This window comes from Peromyscus eremicus, chromosome 4 (genome assembly GCF_949786415.1).
Source record: "Peromyscus eremicus chromosome 4, PerEre_H2_v1, whole genome shotgun sequence".
NCBI classification, from domain to species: Eukaryota; Metazoa; Chordata; class Mammalia; order Rodentia; family Cricetidae; genus Peromyscus; species Peromyscus eremicus.
Genome location: NC_081419.1, coordinates 38291166 through 38317804, shown reverse-complemented (window position 1 = coordinate 38317804; position 26639 = coordinate 38291166). Strand labels below are relative to the sequence as shown.

General features: G+C 46.3%; 1 protein-coding gene across 1 annotated transcript in view; it reads right to left on the bottom strand.

Moving 5' to 3' along the window:
* Nucleotides 1-26639, bottom strand: part of Tanc1 (tetratricopeptide repeat, ankyrin repeat and coiled-coil containing 1) — a 191404-nt gene that overhangs the window by 77626 nt on the left and 87139 nt on the right. The window contains exon 4 of the mRNA XM_059260505.1: nucleotides 7683-7787. Coding sequence (XP_059116488.1) covers nucleotides 7683-7787 — 105 coding nt within the window. The remainder of the gene's footprint in view (nucleotides 1-7682; nucleotides 7788-26639) is intronic.

Genomic DNA, 26639 nt, shown 5'->3' with positions numbered 1-26639 from the left:
CCCCAGTCTTCCTTGAACTCTGCAGTACACTGGTTACTTGGATAACTCTTGGACATCCACTATCTATATGACCTTGAACAGCTGAAGTTCCCAAGATGTTTGTTAATCAGCTGTGTTAAGGGGGATGGGCCCTGGACCAGACATTACACCCCTTTTCCTAAACTTAGCCACTTCTTACCCATGGCCTGCATTTTAGCTTCTTGTCTTCTCTGACTACTACTATAAGCATATTTTAATTTGTTTGTTGGTTTGGTTTGGTTTTGAGACAGGGTTTCTCTGTGTAGCCCTGGCTGTTCTGGAACTCGCTGGCCTCAAACTCAAGAGATCTGCCTGCTTCTGCCTCCCAAGTGCTAGGACTAAAAGTGTGTGCCACAATGCCTGGTTACTTTTTCAATTTCTTTCTGGTTAATTTTCCTGAGCTACCACAATTCCCTCCTTATTTCCAAACACCAGTATATTGTGAACAGAGCATCTGTCTGCCAAGTTGGTGTTTCTAGGCCATAACATTTAAAATACACCTGCATCCAAGCTAGCTTCGAACAAGTCAACTCATTTACCTCTGCAGTTTACTCATGTACCCCACGTTCAATCTGCTGAGGCATGTTTCTGGGTTTGTCAGGGCTGGGGACAGAACTCACTGTGCCTCTGAGCTACAGTCCCAGTCCCAGTCCCAGCCCTGGCCCCGGGATGCAGTCTTGCAGAACCACAGAACTATAAACCTAAGAAACGAGGACCCTTTTCAGCTAACTGTGGCAATTCTCTTACACCTCACCAACGCCTGACAAATAGCAATTTCTTAAAGGTAAATTCCAGCGCTGACTTTAATGTGTACCAATTAACTTTCTGTACTCTGGTCCTGTAAAATCCAATGATCTGTTTTATGGGTTTTGTTCTGTTTTGTGCTGGAGAATTAACCCAAGGCAGTACGCATATTAAATGGGCTGGCACTCTACCAGTGAGCTACCCCCCTACCTGCTCATGCTTTAAAGGGATCATTTACCCGTGTAAGATTTTGTAATATCATGGATTGGGTCAACTGGGAAAATGCTGGTTTTGCAAATCTTAAAAATGTTGGCACATTTTATTACACAATATCAAACTATCATAATCATTAATATCACATGAGCTATTAACCGAAAAATCCTGAGAAGCTACCGAGCTCAATGTGACAGGTGCAAGTTTCCCCAAAAATGTAACTTCCATTTAAAAGGTCAAGTTTTAGCATCGATGACTAACCCTATGAGGTGTCTTTCGTTGTTTTGTCTGTTTAATTGAAGTGACAGGCTCATCTCATCCCTTTACAAGAAAACCTGTGATAAATGCTTAACTGTGAACAATCACAGTTTGCCTGTCATTACTTCAAATGAATGCTATGTTTCATTTGAAAAGCTGCTTGTCTAGCTTGCAATTCAAGTAAGAGCAAACTGCTTTACCTGGAGCCAGCCATCAGAAAGCAACCTGCAGGAGAAATGCTTTGGGCAGACTTCCTACTTTACCACCCAGAATACTAAAGAGAGGTATTCGAGGGTCAGGATTTAATAACATTAATTGTTCTCAGTGTCTTATCAGGGGAATGCTTGAGTGAATTTTCAGTCCTGGTGCAAGTGTGCAGCAGTGTGAGGATCCCAGGATGCTGGCAGAGCAGGCATCTGAAGTTCTTCGGGGATGGCAAGGGTTTGTGCCATCTTTCTTTCAGGTTACAATCCATCACTGAGGGGAGCCAGGACAGGAACATGAAGCGGAAACGACAGGGGAACATTGCTCATTCGCTTGCTCAGGCTCAGGCTTACACAGAGCCCAGGACTACCTGCCTGGGGATGGATGCCACCCATAGTGGGCTAGGCTCTCCTCCATCAAGGAACGATCAGGACAGTCCTCCACAGAGAGGCCCACAGGCCAGTCTGATCTGGGCAGCTCCTCAACTGAGACTTACTTCTTAAGTGACTGTCAGCTGTGTCAAGCTGACAATAAAAGCTAACTGGTAAAACACAGACAGACAGACAGACAGACACACACACACACACACACACACACACACACACACACACACACACACCAGACAGGAAAGTAGGAGGCAGTCTTCTTCTTAGGAAGAAAGGTTTTATAGAAAGAGATGGGCTAAAAAAAAAAAAAGATAATTAAATGACTAAAATTTATTATATACATGTGTAAAACTGCCAAGAAGTAAGTATATACTTTAAAAAAAAGGAGAGGGGGTTGACCTAATAAATACAGACAGAGGCGCCTTAGGCCCACATTTTGAGGCTCTGAATGAAGTCTACAATTATGCTCAGGGAAAGCCTTTTTCTTAGAAAAAAAATTTTTTTATTTATCTATATCTATATCTCCACACATCTCCCTTCATTTGCTCAAATTCCTGGGGGTAAATAGAATTTTCTTTTTTCATGACCTCTAACTTCATTCACTCACTTTCAGGAATCCCCAAATGGCCCTTCTCACTGCACTGATGCTTCACTTTTTTTTTTTTTTTTTTTGTTTTGTTTTGTTTTTCGAGACAAGGTTTCTCTGTGTAGCTTTGCGCCTTTCCTGGGACTCACTTGGTAGCCCAGGCTGGCCTTGAACTCACAGAGATCCGCCTGGCTCTGCCTCCCGAGTGCTAGGATTGAAGGCGTGCGCCACCACCGCCCGGCTAGATGCTTCACTTTTTGATGGCACACCTCCACTTTTAGACCTCGCAAACTCTGTCCTGCATGGCAGAAAGTCGCAACCACCGGCCGAGACAGAAGGAAAACGCGGTTCTCCGGCCCCTTCCCTGCTGCATCCTCTGCCCACTACAGCTCTCAAAGAGATCCCAAAACTGCTTGGTAATCTCGGAACACGGTGATCCTCCCCCGGCGGCCCCCCTACCCCCACCCCCGGTCTCCCGTGCTTCATTTTGCTTCTAGGACAAAGGGTACCTGGTTGAGCTCTTTCTTGGGGCCCAGTGTGAGTTCCAACTCTCAGCTCAGTACTTTTGATTATTAGCTTTTCCACCATCTCCCAGAGACAACCTCCCTGAAACAAGTCACACCAAAGGGCTGGGTCTCCTCTGGTCCACAGCAGTCACCTCACAGGTTAGGGGCCATCATCTCTTTCTCTCCAGCCCTGGGGCCCTCAGAATCCTCTCACCCATCCCCTCTTTCCCAACCCTGCTCTAGAGACTGTATTCACACACCTCACTGTGGAAACCATTTTCCATCTTTCCTCCTCACTCATGCTGGCCTCCACCGGCTCCCTCCATCTGCTCTGCTGCCAGCTGCCTTGTCTTGAGCGTTAAGTCTCCCTTCCGATTTCGATGTTCAAACCTAACCCTCGGGGTAATGGTGTTAGAATATAGGGCCTTTGCAAGGTGATCAGGGAAGGGGGAATGCACAGCCCTCACGATGAGATTCTTGTCACATATAGAAGAAGGACCCTGTGACCTCTTTCTACAGCAAGAAGTCATAGCAAAAAGATGGCTTACGAGCCAGGAAGCAACTCTCATCATGTAAGAAATCTGCAAGCCCCCTGATTTTTAACTTCCTGGCCTCAAAAACTGTGAGGAAAAAAAATCTATTTCTGTTGTTAATAAACTACCTGGTTTGTAGTATTTTTGACACAGTAGCCTAGGTAGACTATCAGGCAAATCATAAAGCATAGTGCGTCAGGTAAGCCTTTCCCATGCCCAGCATCTCTGCCTTCATCACAGTTTGTATTCATCCCCCTTCCCACTCTGGATTAACCAGTCACACTGCACACGGGTCTTTAATCCCCTACTAGACACCAAAGCTCAGTGAAGGGAGGACCCCACACATACTTGATAACTGATCTCAAACGGCGCCCAGCACAGGGATTTCACGGCTTATAAATATTTATTTACTGAAAAAAAAAAAAAACCAACGAAGAGTTCCTCTACACCCATTCTCTCTTCTAATAAGTGGACGTACTAGGCATGTCCACTTCAACACCTCATCAAAATCTCAATCAACCATTAGAAGAAAGTGCACTGCCATCAGAGAAGCTGAGAATTAAAGACAGCGGGCTTGAGGTTACCTCTCGGGACAGGGAGGAGATTACAATTAGGGGAAACACAGTGGTGTTTTATTTCTAAAACTAGGTAGGGAACGGACAGATGTCATCATTCTTTAGACTCCTTTCTTCTCCACACCACTTTGAACGTGTGTAAAGCAATTAAAAATATTACCCCACATGTTCATCTAAGAAGGTACCCTCTGCCCAGAGGACAGTTTTGTGCTTAATGCTGCTGCTGCCTCAGGCATGTTGTTTCATTCTTGTTTTGTCTTAGTTTTCAAAACAAGGTCTTGCTATTTCAAAACAAGGTCTTTCTATTTAGCCCAGGCTGGCCTACAACTCACTATGTAAGCCAAACTGGCCTTCAACTTGTGCCCACCCCCTCCTCCCGCTGTACAGAGTGCTGAGATCACAGCCAAGGCCTCACCACCCCATCTAGTATGTGGGTTACCTTTCTTTGCAAACCAACCTGCTGGGGAAACAAGTTTCGTCATATTTTGAGATTGATCTTGAGCAATGACTCAGTAGATTAAGAAGTTTCTCACCCCTCCCTATCCCAGCATGCTCTTTGCTAATGATACAGTAAGGCAAACCTACATGAAATATGGTTGTTCCTAATCCAAAGAATTTATTGCCCTTTAACCATCCTCTGTCAGGTAGAGGTATTGTTCAAGGGGAAACAAACACACCGAGTTAACGGCAGGATGCTCATTTATATAAAGGGCTTGTTCTACGCGGTGCCTAGGTTGAGAAGAGCGCTTGACAGAGGGAAAAGCGGGGAGGAGTTGCTTGGTTTTCTCTATCCATTAAGTCTGGTTTTGCCGGAGTAGAAAAATTCGTGTATCAGACATATTTCAAAATACTAAAAAAATATATATTGTATCTTTCTTACAGAAGTTTTCAGGTTTGTGTAACTTCAAGTTATTAAAAAAAAGTGTTCACCTGGTTGAACCTACCTCCCAGATGGCTAATTGTATGTGCTCACTGGTCTTATTTTATTTTGATTTAAATTCCAAACAGTGAGCAAAGAACCAAGTATTTATGGAGTTTGTGGTCACTGAAACAAAACGAGGCAGCCTAGGAGAGGGTAGCTCAAACCTTTGGATTAAATTGATACTGCATAAGTCTACATGAAATTTCAAAGTCATCTCAGGAGGAGATTCAGTATTAGTTTACTGAATACTGTCATGTTACTACTGACAACGGTGGCGGGAGGGGTCACAGAGACATAAATAAGAGTGTCCCAAGGAAGCACGGAGGGCGAGAAGGTCAAACTTTCTAGTGGACTTGAGCAACAATGCTGGCATTAAACTCTGGAAATGAGAGTTTGCCCAGCATACTTGGCTTATTACTCAAAGCGAGTTGGCTCTACTTAGCAGAAGCTTCTACTTTAGGTTCAGTGATCTAGACATAACATTTATACTTTGATATGGCAACCTTAATTAACTCCATTGAAACTTAAAAGATTCCACAAAGATTACAAGGCATACCACCCTTTGCTAATTGTCAAGTTCAATTCTGTTATACAACTGCCTCGTCATCAGCCAGCGGAGTAACAGCCGGAGCTTGTTTATCTCCACACATGACCGTGTACCCAGACACGTGAGCCATCCCTCCCATCCCACACCGACACAAGGGAACACCTGTCCTTTCTTAAAACTGGCCAACTGTAATGTTGTGATTTGGGTCCTAATGGGGTCTGATGAAGCTGAATCAGAGAGCAATGAGCACACCTGCAGATTTTGGCCACTCTAGCAAGACCAATGGCTACTCCTGAGTTTAGCTTGGCCCATGGCCAAGTATACACATCTCTTGCCAGGAAAGGTGTCCAAATCTGCCTCAAGCCAGAGGAGAAAAGTTGACAGTGAGAATTATTTGTAACCACTTTTCTTAGTCCAATAAAAATTCTAAATCTGTCCCCTCGCCTCACATGAGGAGAACCCATCACAGAACCCCATGAATCCCCCCCGATGGCATCTATGTCTCATACAGTCAGAGCTCCAGCACTTTAACCAGCCAGGACTACAAAGACTTTGGTCAATGGAGATCAGGTGTGGGGCGGCAGAATGAATCTGAATTGAGCAGAGAGCTGGTAAATTTGATGACTAATGCTTACCTTCAAAAGAATGTTCTTGTTTTCCTTTCAACACACAGAAGAAAAATGAGGAAGAAAGGATCCCTGCAGATGTCACAGCCAAGAAAGGCCCCCGTTAGGTCCAAGGCAGCCCCCGCCTCCCAAATGGTAGTGCTGGTGAGAAGTCCTAAACAGAAGGACTTCGGCCAGGGAAACAGAAGGGCCTTTATTGGGTAAACAGAGGCCTAGAAGAAGGGTTTCTGCTTACCAGGATCTTCCCTTAATTAGCCCCAAAAGGGCAAGGGCATCTAACTCCCAATCAACTAAACAGCCAGTATCAGTTCAGAGACCCCACCCCGCTACTGTCATATGAATCTGCTTGCTTTTCTGCTATTTTCCTCTTCTCTCTGTGTCCCTCCCAAAAAGATACAGCCTTGGCAGTTTGATCCCCAATAAACCTTTCTTTCTACCCAGGAAGTGTTCAGTCAGTTCAATGGTTTCACTGCACCCTCACTTACAGCCTCTTGTAGCAGTTGACAGCTTTCTAACCTAACTGGTCACTACCATGAGTTCTCTACCTTCAACTACCTTCAACACACACACACACACACACACACACACACACACACGCACGCACGCACGCACGCACGCACACACGCACACACGCACACAGAGCCTTGTTCCCAATGCCACAAATCTTCAATGTGAGCCCCTTCTACTACACAAATGGTATTCCACAGTGGAAATCTGACTGAAAAATCCTTCCCATGGGTGGGCATCCTTCAGTGTTCAAAGCTATGAGAAGCAAGCTGTGTTCATGGAGGACAAAGCTAGCTTCCACCGGCTGAGTCTGACTCTCTGGACTTTGCAGGGAAGGGACTTACATGTTCAGAACATTCTGTGGACAAACGACATCCCAGAAAAAGAACAAACAAGTAAATTCTTGAATTGATTAAAAATAAGCAAACTATTAGTGCATCTATTAAATGCTACAAGCATATAACATATGTTATACTTACATTTTGATTTAGAAGTAGCTGTGGGGGTGTGATACAAATGACTTTATGGCAAAAACAAAAAACAAAAAAACCTGGCTTCAATCAGTTTGGATTTTTTTTTCTTTTTTGTCTCTAATCTAATCCTCCACTAAAGAAAATCACAGATGTTTAACTTTTTAAGCTTCCCAAAGTCGCCACACGCTCTTAAGCTGTCTAGTGGAAGTCTCAGATTCTCAGCCAAAGCCCGCTCTTGAATATTCTGAAGGGGTAATGTGTTTATATAAAAACCAAAGTCAACTGGCTGGCTTTTCATGTCTCCCAAACCCAGGAAGGTCAGAATTCGGAGGATACAAGACCCAACCCTTAAGCAATGCAAATACACCCGACTCAACTATTTCTGCCTCCTGTAAACAATTTCAAGAATTCACATTAGCTAAACTAATCTCTGTCAACTGCCTAAGGGGGAAAAAAAATCTCCCAAATACATTTAGTTCGGTGAAACATTCTTGCAAGGGACTCACAGCCTTCCTTCAGAAATGGAGAATGCCACTACACAGTCTATAGGGAAGGGGGAAGATCATGGAAAAACATAGTCTTACCGTTCTCACTGGGCTCTGAGGGCTTGGGCCCTTCTCTAAACGGGACCATAACTGTATCTCCAGGCACCCTGGGGCTCTCCACATACTTGGGCTTCCTGACGGGACCTGCAGTGGGAAAGAGTTGAGTGTAGCTCACTTTTTCCAGATGCAAACAGAGCTTCAGAACATACAGTTTGTGTCCTTACCGGGACCCAAACACGCCTAAGGAAGGCTGGCCCTTCCCTTCAACACACACACACACACAGTCAGTTCAGAGCAGACACAAGAATGTCCAGGCTTGTCTGCCAAAGAAGAACAGGGTGAGCTCCATTTGGAGAATGTAAACGCGGACCGAAACCAAAGCTGCTCCCCTCGGCTGTAGTTTCTACAGCTGTCTTTACTGTGTGTCAAATAGGGGACTCTGACGTGTTCAGACCTAGACAGCCCATGGTCCTCTCATTGGGATACAGATGGCTTGCTCGCTCGCTCGCTCGGCATCTCCAAGTCAAGAGCTGGGAATTACAAACAGCTGGCCTCTGATATCAACATGCTGAGCAGCCACTCAAGGTAAGTCTCTTATCAGGCTGATGACCATGCTAACTGCATGGAGCCCAAGCATGGTTGCTTTCTTGGCAGCCGAAGCAGTTGCCCTCCAGCGGGTGTGCCAACAGTCCCGCCCAGATGTGGGAACACAAGATAACAAGAGTTGTATTCCCCTCCCCCCCCCCAACAACAATTTATCAGAAAAATCTGGAATTTTCAGTTTAATTTTTGAGTCAAGGTTTGGCTATGTCACTCAGGCTGGCCTAGAACTAACATCCGTCCTTCTGCCTCAGCCTCTGGAGTGATTACAAGCTTGTATCACCACACCCTTGGGATTCTTTATAATTTTACCATTTTTTTGTCTTTTTTTTTTTTTTTTTTCTCCTGAGAAAGCTCTTGGAATGGGACCCTCGTTCCCTGCTGCTGGGACAAAGGTGCAGTCAGTCACTCTGGAAAACAGTCTAGCCGTTGTTCAAAAATTTCAACAGAAGCCGGGCGGTGGTGGCGCACGCCTTTAATCCCAGCACTCGGGAGGCAGAGCCAGGAGGATGTCTGTGAGTTCGAGGCCAGCCTGGGCTACCAAGTGAGTTCCAGGAAAGGCGCAAAGCTACACAGAAACCCTGTTTCGAAAAACCAAAAAAAAAAAAAAAAGTTCAACAGAAAAGCTGTCCTGTGGTCCAGCAGCTCTATGCAGACACAGCCCTATGTCCACACAGAAACCAGGGCGCTGTGCTCACAGCAGCATTACTGCTGTTAGCAAAGGGCCATCACCTGACGACGCAGACTACTGGGAAAAGAGAAGGGATGAAGCAGCCGTTCATGCTGCAGCATGAATGGACTTTAAAGGTATTATGCCACATGAAAGGAGCCAGTCACAAAAAGCCACATCCTGCATGATTCCTTTCAACATGTAACTTCCAGCACAGAGGAGCCTATAGAAACCAAAGATCTGAACGGCTGCCAGGGCTGAAGATAGGCAGGCGTGTAGGGTGATACATGAGGGAATTCTCTGGAGAGTAACAAACTTTTCTAAAATTAGACTTGAGCAATCCATCAGTCCTAACACCACCTTGGGAGCATGCTAAAAACTGTAATACCGGACATGCTTGGAGAGGTGAACTGCTTGGCTTATGAACTGGATCTAAAGTGACTTGAGAAGCAACAATAATGCCCATGTGCACCTTCTAAGTATCACATTCCATTTTGTTCCTGAATCACCTGTTTGACCTGCTACAGTTTGCACAAGGTCATAGAGAAAGATGGGGGTGGGGGAGTGGGGGGAGGGTTGGCGAGGGTGGTGGACAGTGCTCCGGGCAGGCTACCGTGACCAGGCCAGTGCCCTGGCTTCATCCCCACAGTAAGCAGGGTGAATATGAACATCCTCTTGTGTCTACATCTTCTACGTCTGAAAGAGCTTGTTCAAAACACGGCTTATGGTGAGGGATGCTGCCATCTAAAGGTTTACTGTGAAAGTCTCTACAAGCCTGGAAAAATAATCCAATCCCCAGCCAGCGGTCATGCACTGCATCTTAAACAGGCTGGGTTATCAAAGAAGCTTCTTTTAAGAAAAGGATGCTATTTCAAGCTTTAGAAAACATGATTACAAATAACTAAGCAAGTATTTACATGTACGGCTGTTTTAATAATTTATTTAACTGTCAGAGTATTTTTTTTAGTGTAATGGTTACTGGAATGGACAGGTATTTCCACAGTCTAAGTGGAGGCTGTGGCCTAGATACACCAGCATTCAGATTTTATCTGATGCATGTATGCATCCACATTTAAGGTATCTAAGAGGGAAAACCGAAAGGCTAAAGCATTTGTCAGGAAGAACAGAAAGGTGGCCAGAACAGGACAAAGCAACAGAACATGGGAGTGGACACCTACACAGGCTTTCAGTTATCCCCAACTCCCCACAGCCAAGTGGAGCCCTGCTGTCTTGTCTCTTAACAGTTAAGGGGCAAAGAGGAGGCCAAGCCCTTCGTTACACTGTGTGATGATGCTGAGCTGCTACAGCCTCGACCTCATCCAACCTTACCCCTGCTCCGGACATACCTGCCCCGCATACCACAACTAGGGGTGCAAGAGCAGCAAGTCCAGGGATCTAGTTTCAGGCTCCAAAGTACTTACTCAGCATCCCCTCAAAAACACCCTCTTAACAGTCTGGTGCTCTTTTTGTTGTTGTTGTTGTTTTTTCGAGACAGGGTTTTTTCTGTGTAGCTTTGGCGCCTGTCCTGGATCTCTCTCTATAGACCAGGCTGGCCTCGAACTCACAGAAATCCACCTGCCTCTGCCTCCTGAGTGCTGGGATTAAAGGCGTGCGCCACCGCCACCCGGCCGGTGCTTTCTTAAAATGTGGATTACTTCACAGGGATATCAAGAGGCACTGTGGATGGTGTGAACAAGAAGTCTTATATCCCTTCAAGGGACATCCACACCCACCTGCAATGGATCTGTGCCTGGAGCAGAAGCCTGTCATTACAACAAGTTTGAGGCCAATCTAGGCTACAGAGGAATTTCCTCACAGCCTGGTTAACTTGGTGAGACTATCTGAACACACAGTAACAAGAGCTCCACGGACACAGCTTACCAGGAGAGCCCTTACCTATCACATGGGCATCCCGAGATCCAATCCCTCCTTAAAAGACATTCTACAAATTCACACTTGGCAACCCAGAGGGGTTGGGATGTTAAGTGTAGACTCTTTGAACAAATTTAGACAAATCTGGGTTCTATCACTGTACCCCTCCTTCCTCATCGTCCCCTCATTCTAATCCCAGCATGTCCCAGAGTTAAGAGACAAATATTCAAGGCTCTTCCAATGGGGGCAAAAGCCCTGACGGCACAAACCAGCACTCTGTGGTTCCCAGGCATAAACAATACAGTGAAATAAAGAAAGCCTGGAGCCCCCAGTGGTCAGTCAAGCTAAGCACACTTGCAAGCATTCTCTAATTCAGTCCCAGAAACCTGGGAAGAAAAGCACCATGTTCACCATTTTTAGGTCAGGAAACCAAGGCTCAAGTACGTAAATCCAACAATTAGCTCCAAACGCAAAGGAATTCACACAGCTGTCTGCACAGTTCTCAAGCCCATGGATTGAGCCGCTGCTCGGAATTCTAGACTAGGCCTCCAGCTCTCAACAGAGCCACAGCACTGGAACTGGCGCAGGTAGCAAAGCTTTTATTCATCCCACGTGTCTCCGATCGCCCCTTTTACTAGCAGCAGAAATATTAAAGTGAACATAAACAACTGTTCTCCAGCATGACCCTTTTATTTAAATTGCTTTTCACGAACAGCTGAGCCACGGATGCTGTAAAACAAGATACATTTATAGGCAGCGAGGTTTTATACGTGCCCCGATTGGCCGTTAGAGGATTCGAGCATGCTCTCTACCAAGCAACACAGATGAAGCCACATTCGTCGTCCCCCCCCCCCCCCCCCCAGTGCCATTAAAGTTGCAGTAAAGACATTCAACAGAGAGAGCTGGGCAAAGGAGACATCCACAGGTGAGACCCAAACTTCTCTACCAGGGAAGAGGACTCCCACAGAGCACAGGGCCAAGCAGAGCAGAAAAGCTAAGGGCCATGGGGCCTCAGAATCACAGTCCAGTCAGAGAGCAGGGGCCAACCATGCAGGGTGGAGAAAGAGCCAGGCCTCCTCCCGAGCCAAGAATAGTCCCTCCTTGATCCTGGCAGCTGAGTTTACTTCTCTAGGAAGGATGAACTCAAAGCCCCTGAGAACAGTAGTGCTAAAACGAAAAACCAGGATTAAAATGTTATGTGTACACTGATGGGCTCAAGAGACATCCCCTACCGTCTACCCAGCCGTGGGAATACTGACAGCCACACTTGTACACCAGGGCAGGGTAAGATGCGGAGGGTACCTCTCTGGGGAAGCTCAGACCTACCTACCAAGTACCATAGCTGGCAAACCCCTGACCATCACGTTGTGGCACAGCCAGATCTCCCCAAACCCCTTTTACCAGTACCTCAGTACATTATAGTCATGTACAAACAGTCAGGGATCCCCAATGGATCCTATCAATCAAAGGCCCTGCCTTGCAACTCACTTGACTGTAACAGTGTCATAAAAGAACTAAGGAACCCGGAAGGAACACCCCCGAGAGAAAAAACAGCATTGCATCCAACGACAAGGGTGTACTGTGACAAGGAGCATTCAGACTACGATGTGTCAGCCAAGCAGGCCGCAGCTGCCAAAGAGGGCAACCAAGACCACACCGGTGAAATCACCCACCCGCACTGGTCTTCCTCCGGAATGGCCACCTAACAGCCACAATGATCCAGAAACCATCCACACTAAAAGTCACTCCAAATACAGCAGCCATACAACTTATGGACCCAGAGCAAGACTGAAAAGCCCATTTCCCCTCAAGCCCCCTCACACTCAGGGGAAATTACGGCCCAGCACATGTCCACACATGCTTAAAACAAAACCCTATGCATTCCCCCAAGCACTGACTATTTAAAGCAAAACAACTTCCGTCCTTACACAAACCAAGAATGGAAGGTTAGAAAGTAACTGTCCAAAGCGAACGGTATTTCTGCTACTATCTGCGTGTTAAAGCAAGCGCTCCGAAAATCGAGGCTGCCTGCTGTGAGTGTGAGCCAGGAGCCTCTTCCTGTCACTCCTGAGTGCTTGTCCCTGATGGCCAGTTCAAGCAGCCACCCCACCTTTAGTGCCCCCAGGTGGTCTTGCTACACTGTGGTCTGAGGTGTTGGCCAGGATCTCAGACTAAGCTTCACTAGCAAAAGGGAGGCCTATAAAGACCACCAGTGACCTCCCCCTCCGGTACGTTAATGGGGTCCAATGTCCTAGCCTGGTCCAGACGAAGAAGCTGAAGGTACTGGTGTTTTCTTTGCCGTTGTTTGGGTTTTTGCTTTTATTTGTTTATTTGTTTGTTTATTTATTTATTTATTTATTTATTTATTTATTTATTAAGGCGGGGTCACGGTTGGCCCAGGCTAGCCTAGAATACACAATTTACCCAGGCTGCCTTCAAGCACACAATCCTCCTGCCTCTACCTATCAAGAGCTGGGATTAGTGCATCTGCATGGCATCTGGCACGTGGGCTTTTTTTGAGCATACATTTAACTCACGCTCTATATGACTTTTATTTATCTATTTATTTATTATTTGTTTTGGTTTTTTGAGACAGGGCTTCTCTGTGTGGGGCTGTCCTAGAACTCACTTTGTAGACCAGGCTGGCCTAGAACTCAGAGATGGGTCTGCCTCTGCCTCCCGAGTGCTGGGATTCAAGGTGGCAAGACATGGCATCTGCCTTTCTCTTTTTCCCTGTTCCAATCTACTTTTCCCAGCTCTCTGTGTACCATGTGATAAAGAAAAGGGCTCTCAGTTATAAAGGACCCTTAAAATCCAAGGAAACAAACAAACGTCAATGTGCCACACAGAGGTCACGGTCAGAAAGCTGCAGACACCAAACAGTCGGAGCGTAACGGCTGCCGTCAGCTCCTGTAACCACATGGAAGAGTCTGGAAGGTACTGGTGAAGCCACCCCAGCTGCTCTGTTCTGCGACTGGAAGGCACAGCCTTCTCCCCTGTCAGTCAGTATTTGTCTAAGTCTCCAAATGCACTTTTCCCAGCGGCCAGCTTTCCTGTTCTTTTTGACATTTTCATCACACAGCTATTCTGCTGCTTAGAAACTGCCATATAAGGAATGTTTTTAAAGAGGATGATAGAAATAAACCAAGCTGGGCTTTATCTCCAGGCAGTGAAAGAGGGGAGGAGGGAGGTTACTTCTCATTTTGGAGTGTTTCCATTAAAAATAATTCTCTGTGTGTGTGTGTGTGTGTGTGTGTGTGTGTGTGTGTGTGCGCGCGCGCGCACGCACACACACACACACACAATACTTGGGAGGGAGAACACCTGAGGCTGCCCACTGCATTTAAATTAGATTATACATTTTTTGCAGCATCTAGAGACTGTGAGAAGTGATGTTTGGAGTTATTCCTCATGTAGGGGTGTTCCTTTAGAATCCTGAACTTTAACAGTGAAACACTAAATGTCCTGTCAATTTTATCTGGTCCAGGTTTCACCCTATGCTTGAAAATGTGCACAGGATAAGAAAAGGAAATAGATGAAGGGTTTTCTTGATGGGAGAGGGCTCCTGGTTTCTAGAGCTCGTTATTCAGTATAGATTCAAATGGCAAACCACAGTGGACTACCAGATCATACTCTTGAGGGGGTTTTGTTTTATTTTCAATTAAATTTAAAAAAAAAAAAGGTCAGGGACGGGGGTAGAAATGGTCCAATGGACAAGACACTTGCTGCATGTAGACATTAAGAATCTGAGTTCTAGTCCCAACACTCGTATTAATAAAAACAGGCATGACTGTGGGTATGCATCTGTGACCCCAGAACCACGGAAGACAGACAAGCCCAGCTCCAGGTCCAGTGAGAGATCTCATCCCAAAGGAGTTAGGCAGAGTGTGACAAGAGCTGGACCCACAGAAGCGTACACATGCATACACCATATAACACACCACACACACACACACACACACACACACACACACACACACACACACACAAACCCCTACCTTTTCTTCAAAGCCGGGTCTTGCGGTCTGGCACCTCTATGTAGACCAGGCTGGTCTCAAACTCTCAGCGATCCTCCTAAGTGCCTGAACTATAAGCATGCACCCGACATGGCACCTGGCTAATCTTAAAGTTTTCTTTTTGAAACTGGGTCTCACTATGTAACTCTGGCTGGCTTTGAACTCACTTGTGTAGACCAGGCTGGCCTTAAACTCAAACTCAGAGAGATCTGTATTGAATTTTTTTTTAAGAACATGATATGCTGACAAAGTTTGTAAAGTTTAACTCTTCTCCTCCCTATACCCCCAGAGAGAATGTGGGAGGAGTAGAGAAGCGGCACACAGTTTAGGGGTGATAGAGTCAACAAAGGCTGCAGCGTACAGGCACTCTTCAACAGGACCATTCCTTCCTGGACTCAAGGAAGGCTTAGCGCAGTGGGACTACTGCCCACAGACACAGCCATAAGGCCAGAGACGGCCCCCCTGGGAGGATCCATTCTGAGGAAAGGCAAAGCCAAATAATCCACCCAGTGGGTAAGCCCTGACAAAAGTGTTCATTGTTCTAACAATTAATAATACTAACTTTCAAAAATTATCTGTTGGGGGCCAGGGGTGGACGGAGAGACATCTCAGAAGTTAAGAACATTTGTTGCTCCTGCAGAGGAAGGACCCAAGTTCAGTTCTGACCATCATAGTGGGCAGGTCACAACTGCCCACAACTAGAGCTCTAGGGGGAGCTAACGCTCCTGGCTTCTGAGGTCAGAATACACACACACACACACACACACACACACACACACACACACACACACACACACGGGGGTGGGGATCTTTAAAACATGGTTTTTTTAAGCGCAGATGTGCAAGTGGTAAATTTTCCACCTGATTCATGTAACAAGCCACAGTCAAAACACAAGCACACTGAAAATACTGTATAAAGTTATCTTCAAAAGCCGGGCGGCGGTGGCGCACGCCTTTAATCCCAGAACTCGGGAGGCAGAGGCAGGTGGATCTCTGAGTTCAAGAGACCAACCTGGTCTACAGAGCGAGCTCCAGGACAGCCAGGGCTACAGAGAGAAACCCTGTTTGGTGGTTGGGGGGAGAAGAGCAGGAATTACTTTCAAGTCATGTATGTGTAGTTTATATAAATTTTTATATAATTTAGATAAATATTAATTTTATGGTTAGACTTGGTCCCACCCCTGTGATATCTTATTGTACGTATAAATAAATATTCCAAACACTAAAAACTTCAAGGGATTTCAGATTCGGTGTAGTCATCTGCTGCGAACCATTTGTAACTAAAGCTGAGAGGTACCGACATTATTTTGTGATGGTCCTGGAAGAAAGAGCTGCTTCCTTCTGGGAAAGGTCATTTCCCAGTTTCCGGAAGAGACAGAGAAACAGTCGGAGTGAAGGGGATGGCTCTGCCCTTCTTCCCACAGCAGGAAATGACCCTGCATTGCCTGAAGCAGCTGAATACAGAAGTAGAGAAGCAGGACCCTAGGGAATCCGCTTTCCCTGTGGGTTCCGGGCATTAGATTCCCCAGTGCCGTCTCCTAGACTTGCCAGGATGCACATTCTCAGCCCCGCCCCACCCACTCCAACCCACTGGCTTAGCCCAGCTGGAATGCCTATCTGAGACCTTGCCCACTTCCTAAGGAAGCTTACAATCAAGTTGAAGGACGAGACAGACAGCTGCCTGCCCTGGCACAGTACTGTCACCAGGGAACGCAGAGGCATCAGAAGAGGGAGAGGGACCTCCTGAGCTGCACCTGAAGGTGAGGTGGGGGGGGTAGTAGCACTATAGAGAATCCTTGGGGGGGGGGGGGAAGTAGAAGAAGGTCTTGTCTTTCCACAGATATCGACTCTAATGAGAGGAGGTTTTCAAATGAATTTTACTTAATTGCTAAAAAGCACTATCGTCTCATAAAAGATTAAATATGCAAACATTTCCTCAAACTTTCATTTAGTTCAATGGCTACAGCACATCTCTGCTAATCTTCCGCCCTTCTGTCAGGCAGGAGACTTGAAGTGAAGGAAGAGGCAGAGGAAGGGCAGGTGTCCCACTCCACTCAAAGGATCCAGGAACGGGACAGAGCAATCCTGCATTTTATTCTCAGTCCTCGGTGACCAGGTAGCTCTAGCCCATCCTCCTTGGCTTTATTTGTGACGAGCATGTATGCACACATACTCCACCACCTCTCACCATATACAGGAACCTTCATATCCTACATTGCAAAGAGATGGCCACATCAAAGAAACACATATGTTATTCTTCAGCCTCATTCTCAGAATTATCTGCATCTCATTCGGTCAGACCTACCTCAGCTCCTCTACCTAACCTCTGGGTACTGACATCTAGGGTAGGATGCACAGTTTAACCACGTTTGCAGAGAGATGATTATGAAAAACCGTTAAGTAAAAAAATGTACAGGTATAATTAGATTAGAAAGAAGATTAATTATAAGTCTTAGTTACAATCTGAGAGCTGGAGATGTATCTTAATTGGCAAAGTGCCTGGCTAGCATGCGTAAAGCCTTGGGTTCGATCCCTAGCACCATATAAAATAAGATGCAGTCGCCCTAGCCTGAACTCCTAAAACTTGGAAGGTAGAGGCAGGAGGCTAGAGAGTTCAAGGTCACTGTTGTCTGGGCTACATAAAATCCTGCCTCAAAACTGCAGAGATAATGGGACTTGTTAATAAAGCCTTCTAAGCCTACCTGGATTACACTGAGACCACCACAGACATGTAAGTCCTTCCCGGAGGATGTGTACACCCCACAGAACAGCTAACACTTCCAAGCACACAGAACAAGCAGCAGCTGAGGATGCAGCACAACCAAGCGCCCATTTCACTGGTGAGACTACCAAATGTTTAAGCCCTTTGGAAAACAGTTGACACTGTCATACAAAATTATACATACGGTCTGATCCTGCCAAACCCACTCCCAAGTACTGATCCAAGAGAAAGAAACAGATTTATACAAAAGCCGGTGTGCACACAGTTATAACAACTTTATTTATAATCATCCCAAACTGGGAACTAGCAGCCAAGTGTCTTCCAACAGGCAAATGGGCAAACAGTGCCATATGCATGCAGTGGACAATTCTGAAACATGTAGGTTTATTGATATCCACTATAACATGTATGAATCTCAAGTGCACCCAGCCAAGGAGCTGGACTCAAAAGGACTGGGTAATAGATGACTCTGCACATCACACTCTGAAAAGTTCTGGGTTTGGAGGAAGACTACATGCTGCCAGAGCTTCGGAGTATGGCTGACTGAACGGAGCAGTATGAGTACATTGGGATGGATATATGGGGATGAAGGAACTGGTCTCCATCTTCATGGTGGTGGCATTTATTCAATTTCTATGCATTTGTTGCAGCTGAGGACCTGAGAGATGCCCCCATTTTTCTTGTCTCTGTTTCCTTTGGCAAGAGATGTGGACATGTATGAAAATTAATTAAGCAAAGTTTTCATGAGGCCGTCAGGTAATGTTGTGCTAGATGCATAAGATAAAATGACGATTGTTCCCAGGGACATGTCCATGATCTACTCCCTGGAATGTGTAGCCACTTGATTTCTAGAGGTCTGTAGAGATTTATGATTAGGATAAGGATCTTAAGATGATGGGACCATCTCAGATTATCCAGACAGGACCCAAATACATGTATCCTTGTAGGAGAGAGGGGCCAACAAGACAGTAACGCAAAGAAGAGGTTAGAAAGTGGAGAAGTGTGGGGACAAGGCAGAAACATCTAGAACCACCAGAAGGTGCAGAAGGTAGGAGTTCTCCCAGACTAGGACTCTATAGACTTCGGCCTGTGACTCACAGAGATGGCATCCACAGCTGAAACCACCAAATGGTGATAACAGGCCACTACAGCCCCAGGAAACAAACACTTTTCAGAACCAAGACGGGAGCTCTGCTTTACCCAATGCCCCCAACCCCCATGAGAGACAACTTCAAGTGGCCAAGGTACCTCTGGGCAGTCTGGACTGTTAACAAGAAAGGTGATAAATATCTTGTTTCAACTATTATGTGTTTGCTCCAAACTCGAAGCCAAATTTAATCCTAAGAACGCACATTTTCGGCCCCATGCTCACCTTTCCTGAGTTGAGCTTATCAGCTGTCCTACAACCTAAGCAAAGTTTAGAACCAAATGAGGAGCTGGAAGAAACTCAAAGAATCAACACGATTGTGTTACATTTAGGAATAAGCTTGTCACCACTGTCAGAACTGGAGAATATATTTCGTAGAGAATTACCAGTCTTTAAAAAAAGAAATGTAGTAAACGGAATAGCTGAGTAGCCTGTGGGTCCTACCTGAATTGTGTGATTCTCAGCCTCAGAGGGAATTCATGTTAAATATGATTGCAAATGAATTAATAAATGCAATACTTAAAACTAAATTTAAAGACTATGAAAACTATGCTTTAAATTGTTAGCTAGGATATACTGAAAAGTAATTTAAGATTTATTTTATGTGTTCTACGCAAATAAAATGTTGTGCTCAGAAATTAAAGGCTCTTCTTAAAGTGGTCTCTCCACCTGGTATGCTGCTGTTTAAAGAAAGGAGGCCCCTTGGCTGGCCTAAGTCATCTCCACAGTCAGGACTTTACTGTACAGGCTCGATAAGCTGAGCGCAGACCGGGCTTGTGTCACACAAACACACTTGCCGGTGAGGTCACTGAAAGGCACTCACTTTCTTGCCTGCCGAAACATCTCCTGCAGACATCCTGCAGTGATGTGCTGGGCTGGGCCGTAAGTCACTCTGGAGTCCAAACAGCGTGCCTATCCCCGGCAGTGACCCAGACCACTGCAACGCCCTCAGCAATGGGGCTGACTCTGTCAAAGTTCTGGGTTCAAGACACAACAGAAAGAAGGATTCCCACCTTGAACACACCACAGCCCAGGTGCCTGTGGGATTTTTATTGGGTGAAAACTGCTACAATGTATCTGACCTTCCTATGAAAGCTGACTGAGATTAACATAGGGGTTGAGAACACCTGACCTAACATCTATGCTTTTTAAAAAGGGTGTGTGTGTGTGTGTGTGTGTGTGTGTGTGTGTGTGTGTGTGTACACATACAGGTACCCATGTGTACATGCATGCACATGCAGAGGCCAGAAGAGGCCACTGGGTCCCTCAGAGTTGGAGCTGGAGTTAACAGGCATTTGCCAGACATGGGTGCTGGGATCCAAACCCAGGGCCTCGAGACTGAGTAGAAAGCACCGTTCACCACTGAGCCATCTCCCCCGTCCAAGTTGCTTTCTTTTTCTTTTTAGAACAACTATAATTGGTTACTTTAAAGTATCTATCTTTTCATCTAAACCTGGTAATGTATAAAACGAAAGTAGCAGTTCTTTGAATCCTTTGAAGAACAAAACTATTTTTTCTTTTAAAAACTTGCTGCCTGACTAGTTAAGTCACAGAACTGAACAGAAATTGTCCCTGAAACACTCATTATTTACCACAAGGTGGCGCTGCATTGATGCCAGTTTCAGACAAAGGCCCCGAGTCACATGCTTGCCAGAGACGTTTCTTCACCATCAAGGCAGAAATGACTGTCAACCAAAGGAGTGACAAGTCCAGGATGCTTTTTCTTTAAGGTTCTAGGTGACACATATATGCTTAGCAGTTTACACTAAGGAATAAACAAACTCAGCGGCAACAGCTTCCTGCCCATTTTACACCTAACCTAATGGAACAGATTCTGAACGACACATGCCCATAAACAGGTCCCAGTCTCACAGGGCGCCAACCAGGCACCAAAGCAGGCACAAAGGCCAGAGCACTCCTAGTTATACAGCTGACACTCTGAAAGTCCCTGCATACTTAAATCCATACTGGAATAGATGAATAAGAAGACACAACTCTCAAGATACAGGATAATCTGCAAAGATTTACATAGATACTCCACTGTCGGAAGCATAAGCTTGGCACCCACCGTTACCTGTGAGCTGTGTACAGTGACCATGCGGAGAACAGTGTGTTCCTTATGTGGCTGATGGAAACAGGCAGGGAAGGAGACAAGGTAACTTCCACGGAGAAAGTGGACATCAAAATCTTGGCCAGATGATCAAGACCAATGGGCAGAGGTGAGTTACACTCTGGTATGTACCTTCCACTCCGTGGGCTGAAATAAGCCACCGCGGCTCTCTGAGTTCTACCTGAAATCCCTAAGTTCTGGCCAATGGTGAGAAAAACATCAGACACATTCCAATAGACAGGCAACCTACAAAACACCATACCCAAATCACCGGGTCATCAAAACAAGGGAAGTCTGAGAAACTGTCACGGTCTAGAATCCATGGAGAAGTCAAGCAGTGGTAGAACAGGGCAGTGGTGGTGCACGCCTTTCATCCCAGCACTCAGGAGCCACACACACAGGGAACCATCCCTGCTTCCAACCAAGTTCTCCCTATTTCCCACGAGGTCACAACACGGTACAGACACTCCCGTGTCTTCACCATCACCCGTCTCCCTCACTAAACTGGGTGTTCCCAAGAGCTTAGGGCCAAGTGTTTATTTCCCTCTGTCTCCCCCATCCCTCGCCCAGAGCCCACACAGCTAACATTCAGAAAACCCACATGAAACAAATGTTTACAAAAAGCTCACGGAGTCACTGAGTGAAAGACCGACTCAAATAACTCAGAGTGCCTCTGAGGCCATGCGGAAAAATAAACCCCACTGCCCGAGAGAGAGCCACCTCTATCCCACAGTGTCCTCTCGTGATGAAAAGGATCCTGGGGCTGAAAGGGACCTTTGGGGCACTCCCTATAAAGACAGACACAGTGACTAAGAATCTCCTTGGGTGGAAGAAACAAAACGGGATGTCAACCACACAGATAATGAAGAGATAAAACACAAGTAAAAGTGTGATTCTCCTCAGCAATCTGCTCCAAGCTTCCTCCTCACTTCAGAGCAAAGTCCCGGGACTGTTTTTCACCTTCTGTCTATCACAGAAAATTGAAGGGCCAACATGATTCACTCACCAAAGTGGCTCGTAGCTTTTAGGAGACAAGAATTTGTTTTCCCTTCTTCAAAAGTAAATTGCTTAGTAAAACACCACAAAGTGTAAGAAAAGGAAATGGGGCTGGAGAGATGGCTCAGCAGTTAAGAGCGCTTGCTGTGGTCCGAACACAGGAGTTCAGGTCCCCTTCAGGTTTCCACTTCAGGCAGCTCAGGGAAGTCTGTAACTCCAGCTCCAGGGTAGCCAATGCCCTCTGCTGGTCTCTTCAGGTACGTGTGTGTGTGTGTGTGTGTGTGTGTGTGTGTGTGTGTGTACACTCATACACATACACACATTTTTTAAAAAAGTCATACAAAACAGTGTGCACTGTAAAACCCCAAACCAATAAGTATCTATCGGTCGTCAGGAACTGGGTTGGTTTCACTGATGTGGCCCACGCGTACCATGAGTGGACAGACTCTCCTAGGGCTCAGGTGGCCTTCCGAGCACCCTGGCAGCTGCTTGTTGCTCATGAGATGCCTGCTTCCCTGTGCTGCCAATGCTTCATCTTTAAGGCTTTCAATAAAAGCGGCCACAGGAAGAAGAACAAACAAGAGTAAGGCGCTGGGCTGGGAACAAGACATGCTGCAGGAAATGAAAACCACTCAGTTATCTGGCCAGATCCTGTCTACAGAAGCGGTGGATGGGTCAACTCACTCCCAAAGCCGTGGCCAGAATGTTTAAGCACAAATCCACACTGAACAGGCCCATCAACATTTACAAACAGCAGCTCAGTTTTAGAAGTCCCTGCATCTCAACCGTATTGCCTTCTCTATCCTCCGGGTCAGAGATATAAAATTCAGAAAATAAAAAGAACGGCCTGTGAAAAGCCAGAGACCACAGGGAGCAAATGACGTGGGCTCAGAAGTCGGAGTCAGTTTGATGTGACATCAGCAGCTTTTCTCCAGCGTGTTCTGGAGACAGTTCCTCATCAACAGCCTCTATAATTCTCCCAAAGATATAGATAGCAGCTGATTATCATGTCTCTACAAGAGACCAAGTATCAAGAGAGGTCAGTCTAGTAAGTTGCAGAGACACAGCACTACCAACAACAAGGACTTGGGACCCGAGCCCCAGGTCTGTCTTCCTGGACAGGATGAAGCCTGGGTAGAATTTTTCTATTAAGACAGAGAAAAGTGGGGACAGTTTACAAAAATTCACGTTCACTTACTACAGACTATACCTACTCACATTTCACTGCTACCTTTACAAAAATCCATTTATCCCAAGGATCTCTTGCATGCACACATGCAAATGTTAATGTATACATGAATGTATATTCGTTCATGTCTTAGAATGGATACATTTGGCTCTAATAAAAACTGAATCACTGAAAAAATATAAACTGTACCAAAATGTCTTTAATGAAAGAAATCCCTTACTGAATTTTTACTAAAGAGCTTAGGGTCCACAGTCTTTTTCTGATTGACCCAAAGGGGAGCTTCCCGGCATACAAGTGTTATTATATCCAGAGTCCCCAAGAAACATTGTGCTGCCCTAAACAGCAGTATCCCTAGTACTTGCTGTCTTGTCAAACAACCCCCTCGAACATTATGGCGGAGTCGTAACCAGGACACAATGACCTCATCTGCAGCCCTACTGCACCTTCTTCTCCATAAAGAAAAAGAGGGCACATGGTCAACTATGGCAGTCTCATCTGCTGGCCCCACAGTCAGGCTCTGCCTCCACAAGCCCCGTATATGGCAGGACTCTGATGGACAAGCTACATGTTTCTGGTATGATGTACAAGCTCTCTACTCCATCTGTCAATGACAGAAGAAATCACAGCTGCATTGTATGTCAGTGAGTGCCTTCTCTGAGCAGTGTAAGCCATGTTCAAACGAACATGAAGGCTTCCACTCAAGGACTGACCTGATCGATCACCTGCATTACGGAACAACATCATGACTTTCTCCTGCGCACAGCTCTGAACCCCAGGCTACTGACTTCTTGACTGCACTCCATTGCTTAGTGAGCAAATAGAGATCATTGCAGAGTATGCAGTCCCCTCGATCTTCTTGAACACCCACATCTCTCTTCCACTGAGAACATATGGGGAGTGTCATCATTTGTCAAGGCAGGACATCGCTGGCCACTTTCTGCTTTACCTACATTTCCCTTTCCGGCCGAGACCCTTGCTTTTGAAGGACTTGTCACCCCAATCACCAGTTCTGAAAGCTAGCTTCCTTCACTGGGTGACTGCCCACACACAGCATTTTACTCATGTCACGTGAGTCATGTGCAAAGCGACAGGAGATGGGTGACCCCGGCGGCTGGCGGGAGAGCTGGAACTGGAACCCGCTGGGCTATGCTGCTTTCATGCCCTATTCACAGGGAACAAAGCCTTGCAGGAGGCCGAGCTGCACATCAAGATGACACACGCTTGCCAGAAAACACAGCTCTGAGGGTGGAATCCCACTGGAGGGCATCTGGCTGAGGATGAAGGCTCAGGCAGACCAACCCTGTGGGAGCGCAGTGGTGGCCACTGGGTCAAACGCAGGACGATGGAGATGGGTTCCATAGCACACGGTTCCCCAGGAAATGGCAATCACCACACCCTACCCATCAGTCTCCATCTAGGTTAAATGTGGCTTGTCCTGTGGTACAGTCGGCTCAGGCTGCTATAATAAAAACACCACACACTGAGCAGACTCAACTATTTGTTTTATGTAGTTTGGAGAGCGGAAAGTCCAAGATCAAGGAACTAACTAGAGACTGTCTCCCCATGGTCTCCTCACAGGGCTGTGGCAAAGCCAGCTTTCCTTTCTTTCCCTAGTCACATGAGGACACATAATACTGCCATGGGGTCTCTGCTCTGGCAAGCCCATCTACCCTTAATCACTCTCCCTCCCCCTAGAGCCTATTTCCTAAAGGCAGGTCAGCAGGAGTTGGTGTCCCAGAGGTTTCCTAGTGAGATCTGAGCTTGCTTTACACAGCAGGGCTGCATAAGGGGATAGACTGACCATGTGCGTGGTTACCAGGTGATTGGAAAGGGTCTGCACTTGGCTGTGGTAGGGCGAGGTATTTTGCTCCGCCCCTTGGCATTCCTATAAATAGCCCTTTAGCAGAGACAAAAGGGGCTGGTGGGTTTTAATCTAGGCCCTCCCGAGGCTATCCTGTGTTTCTATCTGTCTCTCTCTATATTTCTATCTAAATATTTCCCACTTCTCCCTGCTCAAGAGTACCCTGGGGGGAAAAGTGGGGGCGGGGCCCTACATGCAGGGCTTAATATTTCAACATGGAAATGTAAGAAAACACACTCAATATCACACCTGTAAGAAAGGCACCAGATGCCGGGCGGTGGTGGCGCACGCCTTTAATCCCAGCACTCGGGAGGCAGAGCCAGGCGGATCTCTGTGAGTTCGAGGCCAGCCTGGGCTACCAAGTGAGTTCCAGGAAAGGCGCAAAGCTACACAGAGAAACCCTGTCTCGAAAAACCAAAAAAAAAAAAAAAAGAAAAAAAAAAAAAAAAAAAAGAAAGGCACCAGATCCCCATCTCCCTAATGAGGAAACACCTACACCCTGCCCTAGCACATTGTGCTGGGAGGACCCACGTCTGGCCTGCCTGTGACTAGAGCAATCGGTGCAACTGCACCAGTGAGGTCCTTCCCATCTCAGTTAGGGAGACTACCCAGACCAGGGCTTTCAGTGGGGGAATTAATCCTCCTAGGCCTTTTCAAAGGTGACATGTTTACCAACACTTGGCACCTGTGATCAGCAAGGCAGGCTTTTTGATGAAGGAAATCAAATTTTCACGGAGAAGCATTTCCTAAATTCTGTATCCCGGCATCTTCACACAAAGAAAGGATGCCAGGAGCCATGGTGCCAATGACTAAATAAGCAGCGACTCTCGGCGAGGCTTCCTGGGCTCAGCGCTCACTGTCCTGAACAATGAAGGTTATGGGGCTGGTTATGTAGCTCGGAGGTACAGCACCTGCCTAGCACGTTTGACGTCCTGGCTCGCATGTTCAGTGCAAGAAGAAAAGGAAAGAAGAAAATCTTGAGTGGGACTAGAGGATAGAGTTTAGTGGCAGAGTGCTTGCCCAGTGTGCATAAAGCACTGGGTTCAACTGGGGTCGGGGGTCAGGGGTCAGAGGGGGCGGGGCACAAACACATGCTGTGTCTCCAGTAAGCCCTGATGACCCTGACATTAGGAAACCGGCTTTGGGAAGATAATTAAATATAGATGGGCCTAGCCAGGCAGTGGTGGCCTGCGCCTTTGATCCCAGCACTCACTCGGGAGACAGAGGCAGGCAGATCTGTATGAGTTCAAGACCAGCCTGGTCTACAAAGTGAGTTCCAGGACAGCCAGGGCTACACAGAGAAACCCTGTCTCAAAACAACAATAACAACAACAACAACAAAACCAAAACACCAATAACAACAAAAAATAGGTGGGTTGTGAGGCTTGTTAATATCCCATGACAGTATTGTGTGTCCTTATATGACAAGGGGAAGAAACTAGAGCTGGCTTTGCTACAGCCGTGTGAGGAGACCATGGGAAGACATGTTCTTCTCCATAGTCTCTTTCCTTAAAAAAAAAAAAAAAAAAAAAAAAAGAACCATCATTCTGTGTTACCTTTATTTCCCAATTCCTGGCCTTGCACATCTTTGGCTACTCTGCCTTCAACACAGCCAGCCATTCCTACCCCCTACCAACATCCACATTTCACAACGGATCTGAGGATTCGAGCCAGAGCGCAGCCTCTCTGTCTGTTCCTACCTCACACTAACACGCATTAATGACAGAGATGGACGGAAGAGCTTCGGCCGGCCTCTGTGAGTTCTGGGTTTCGCTGTGAATCAGCAATAATCAAAAAGATTCCCTCTGTCCCC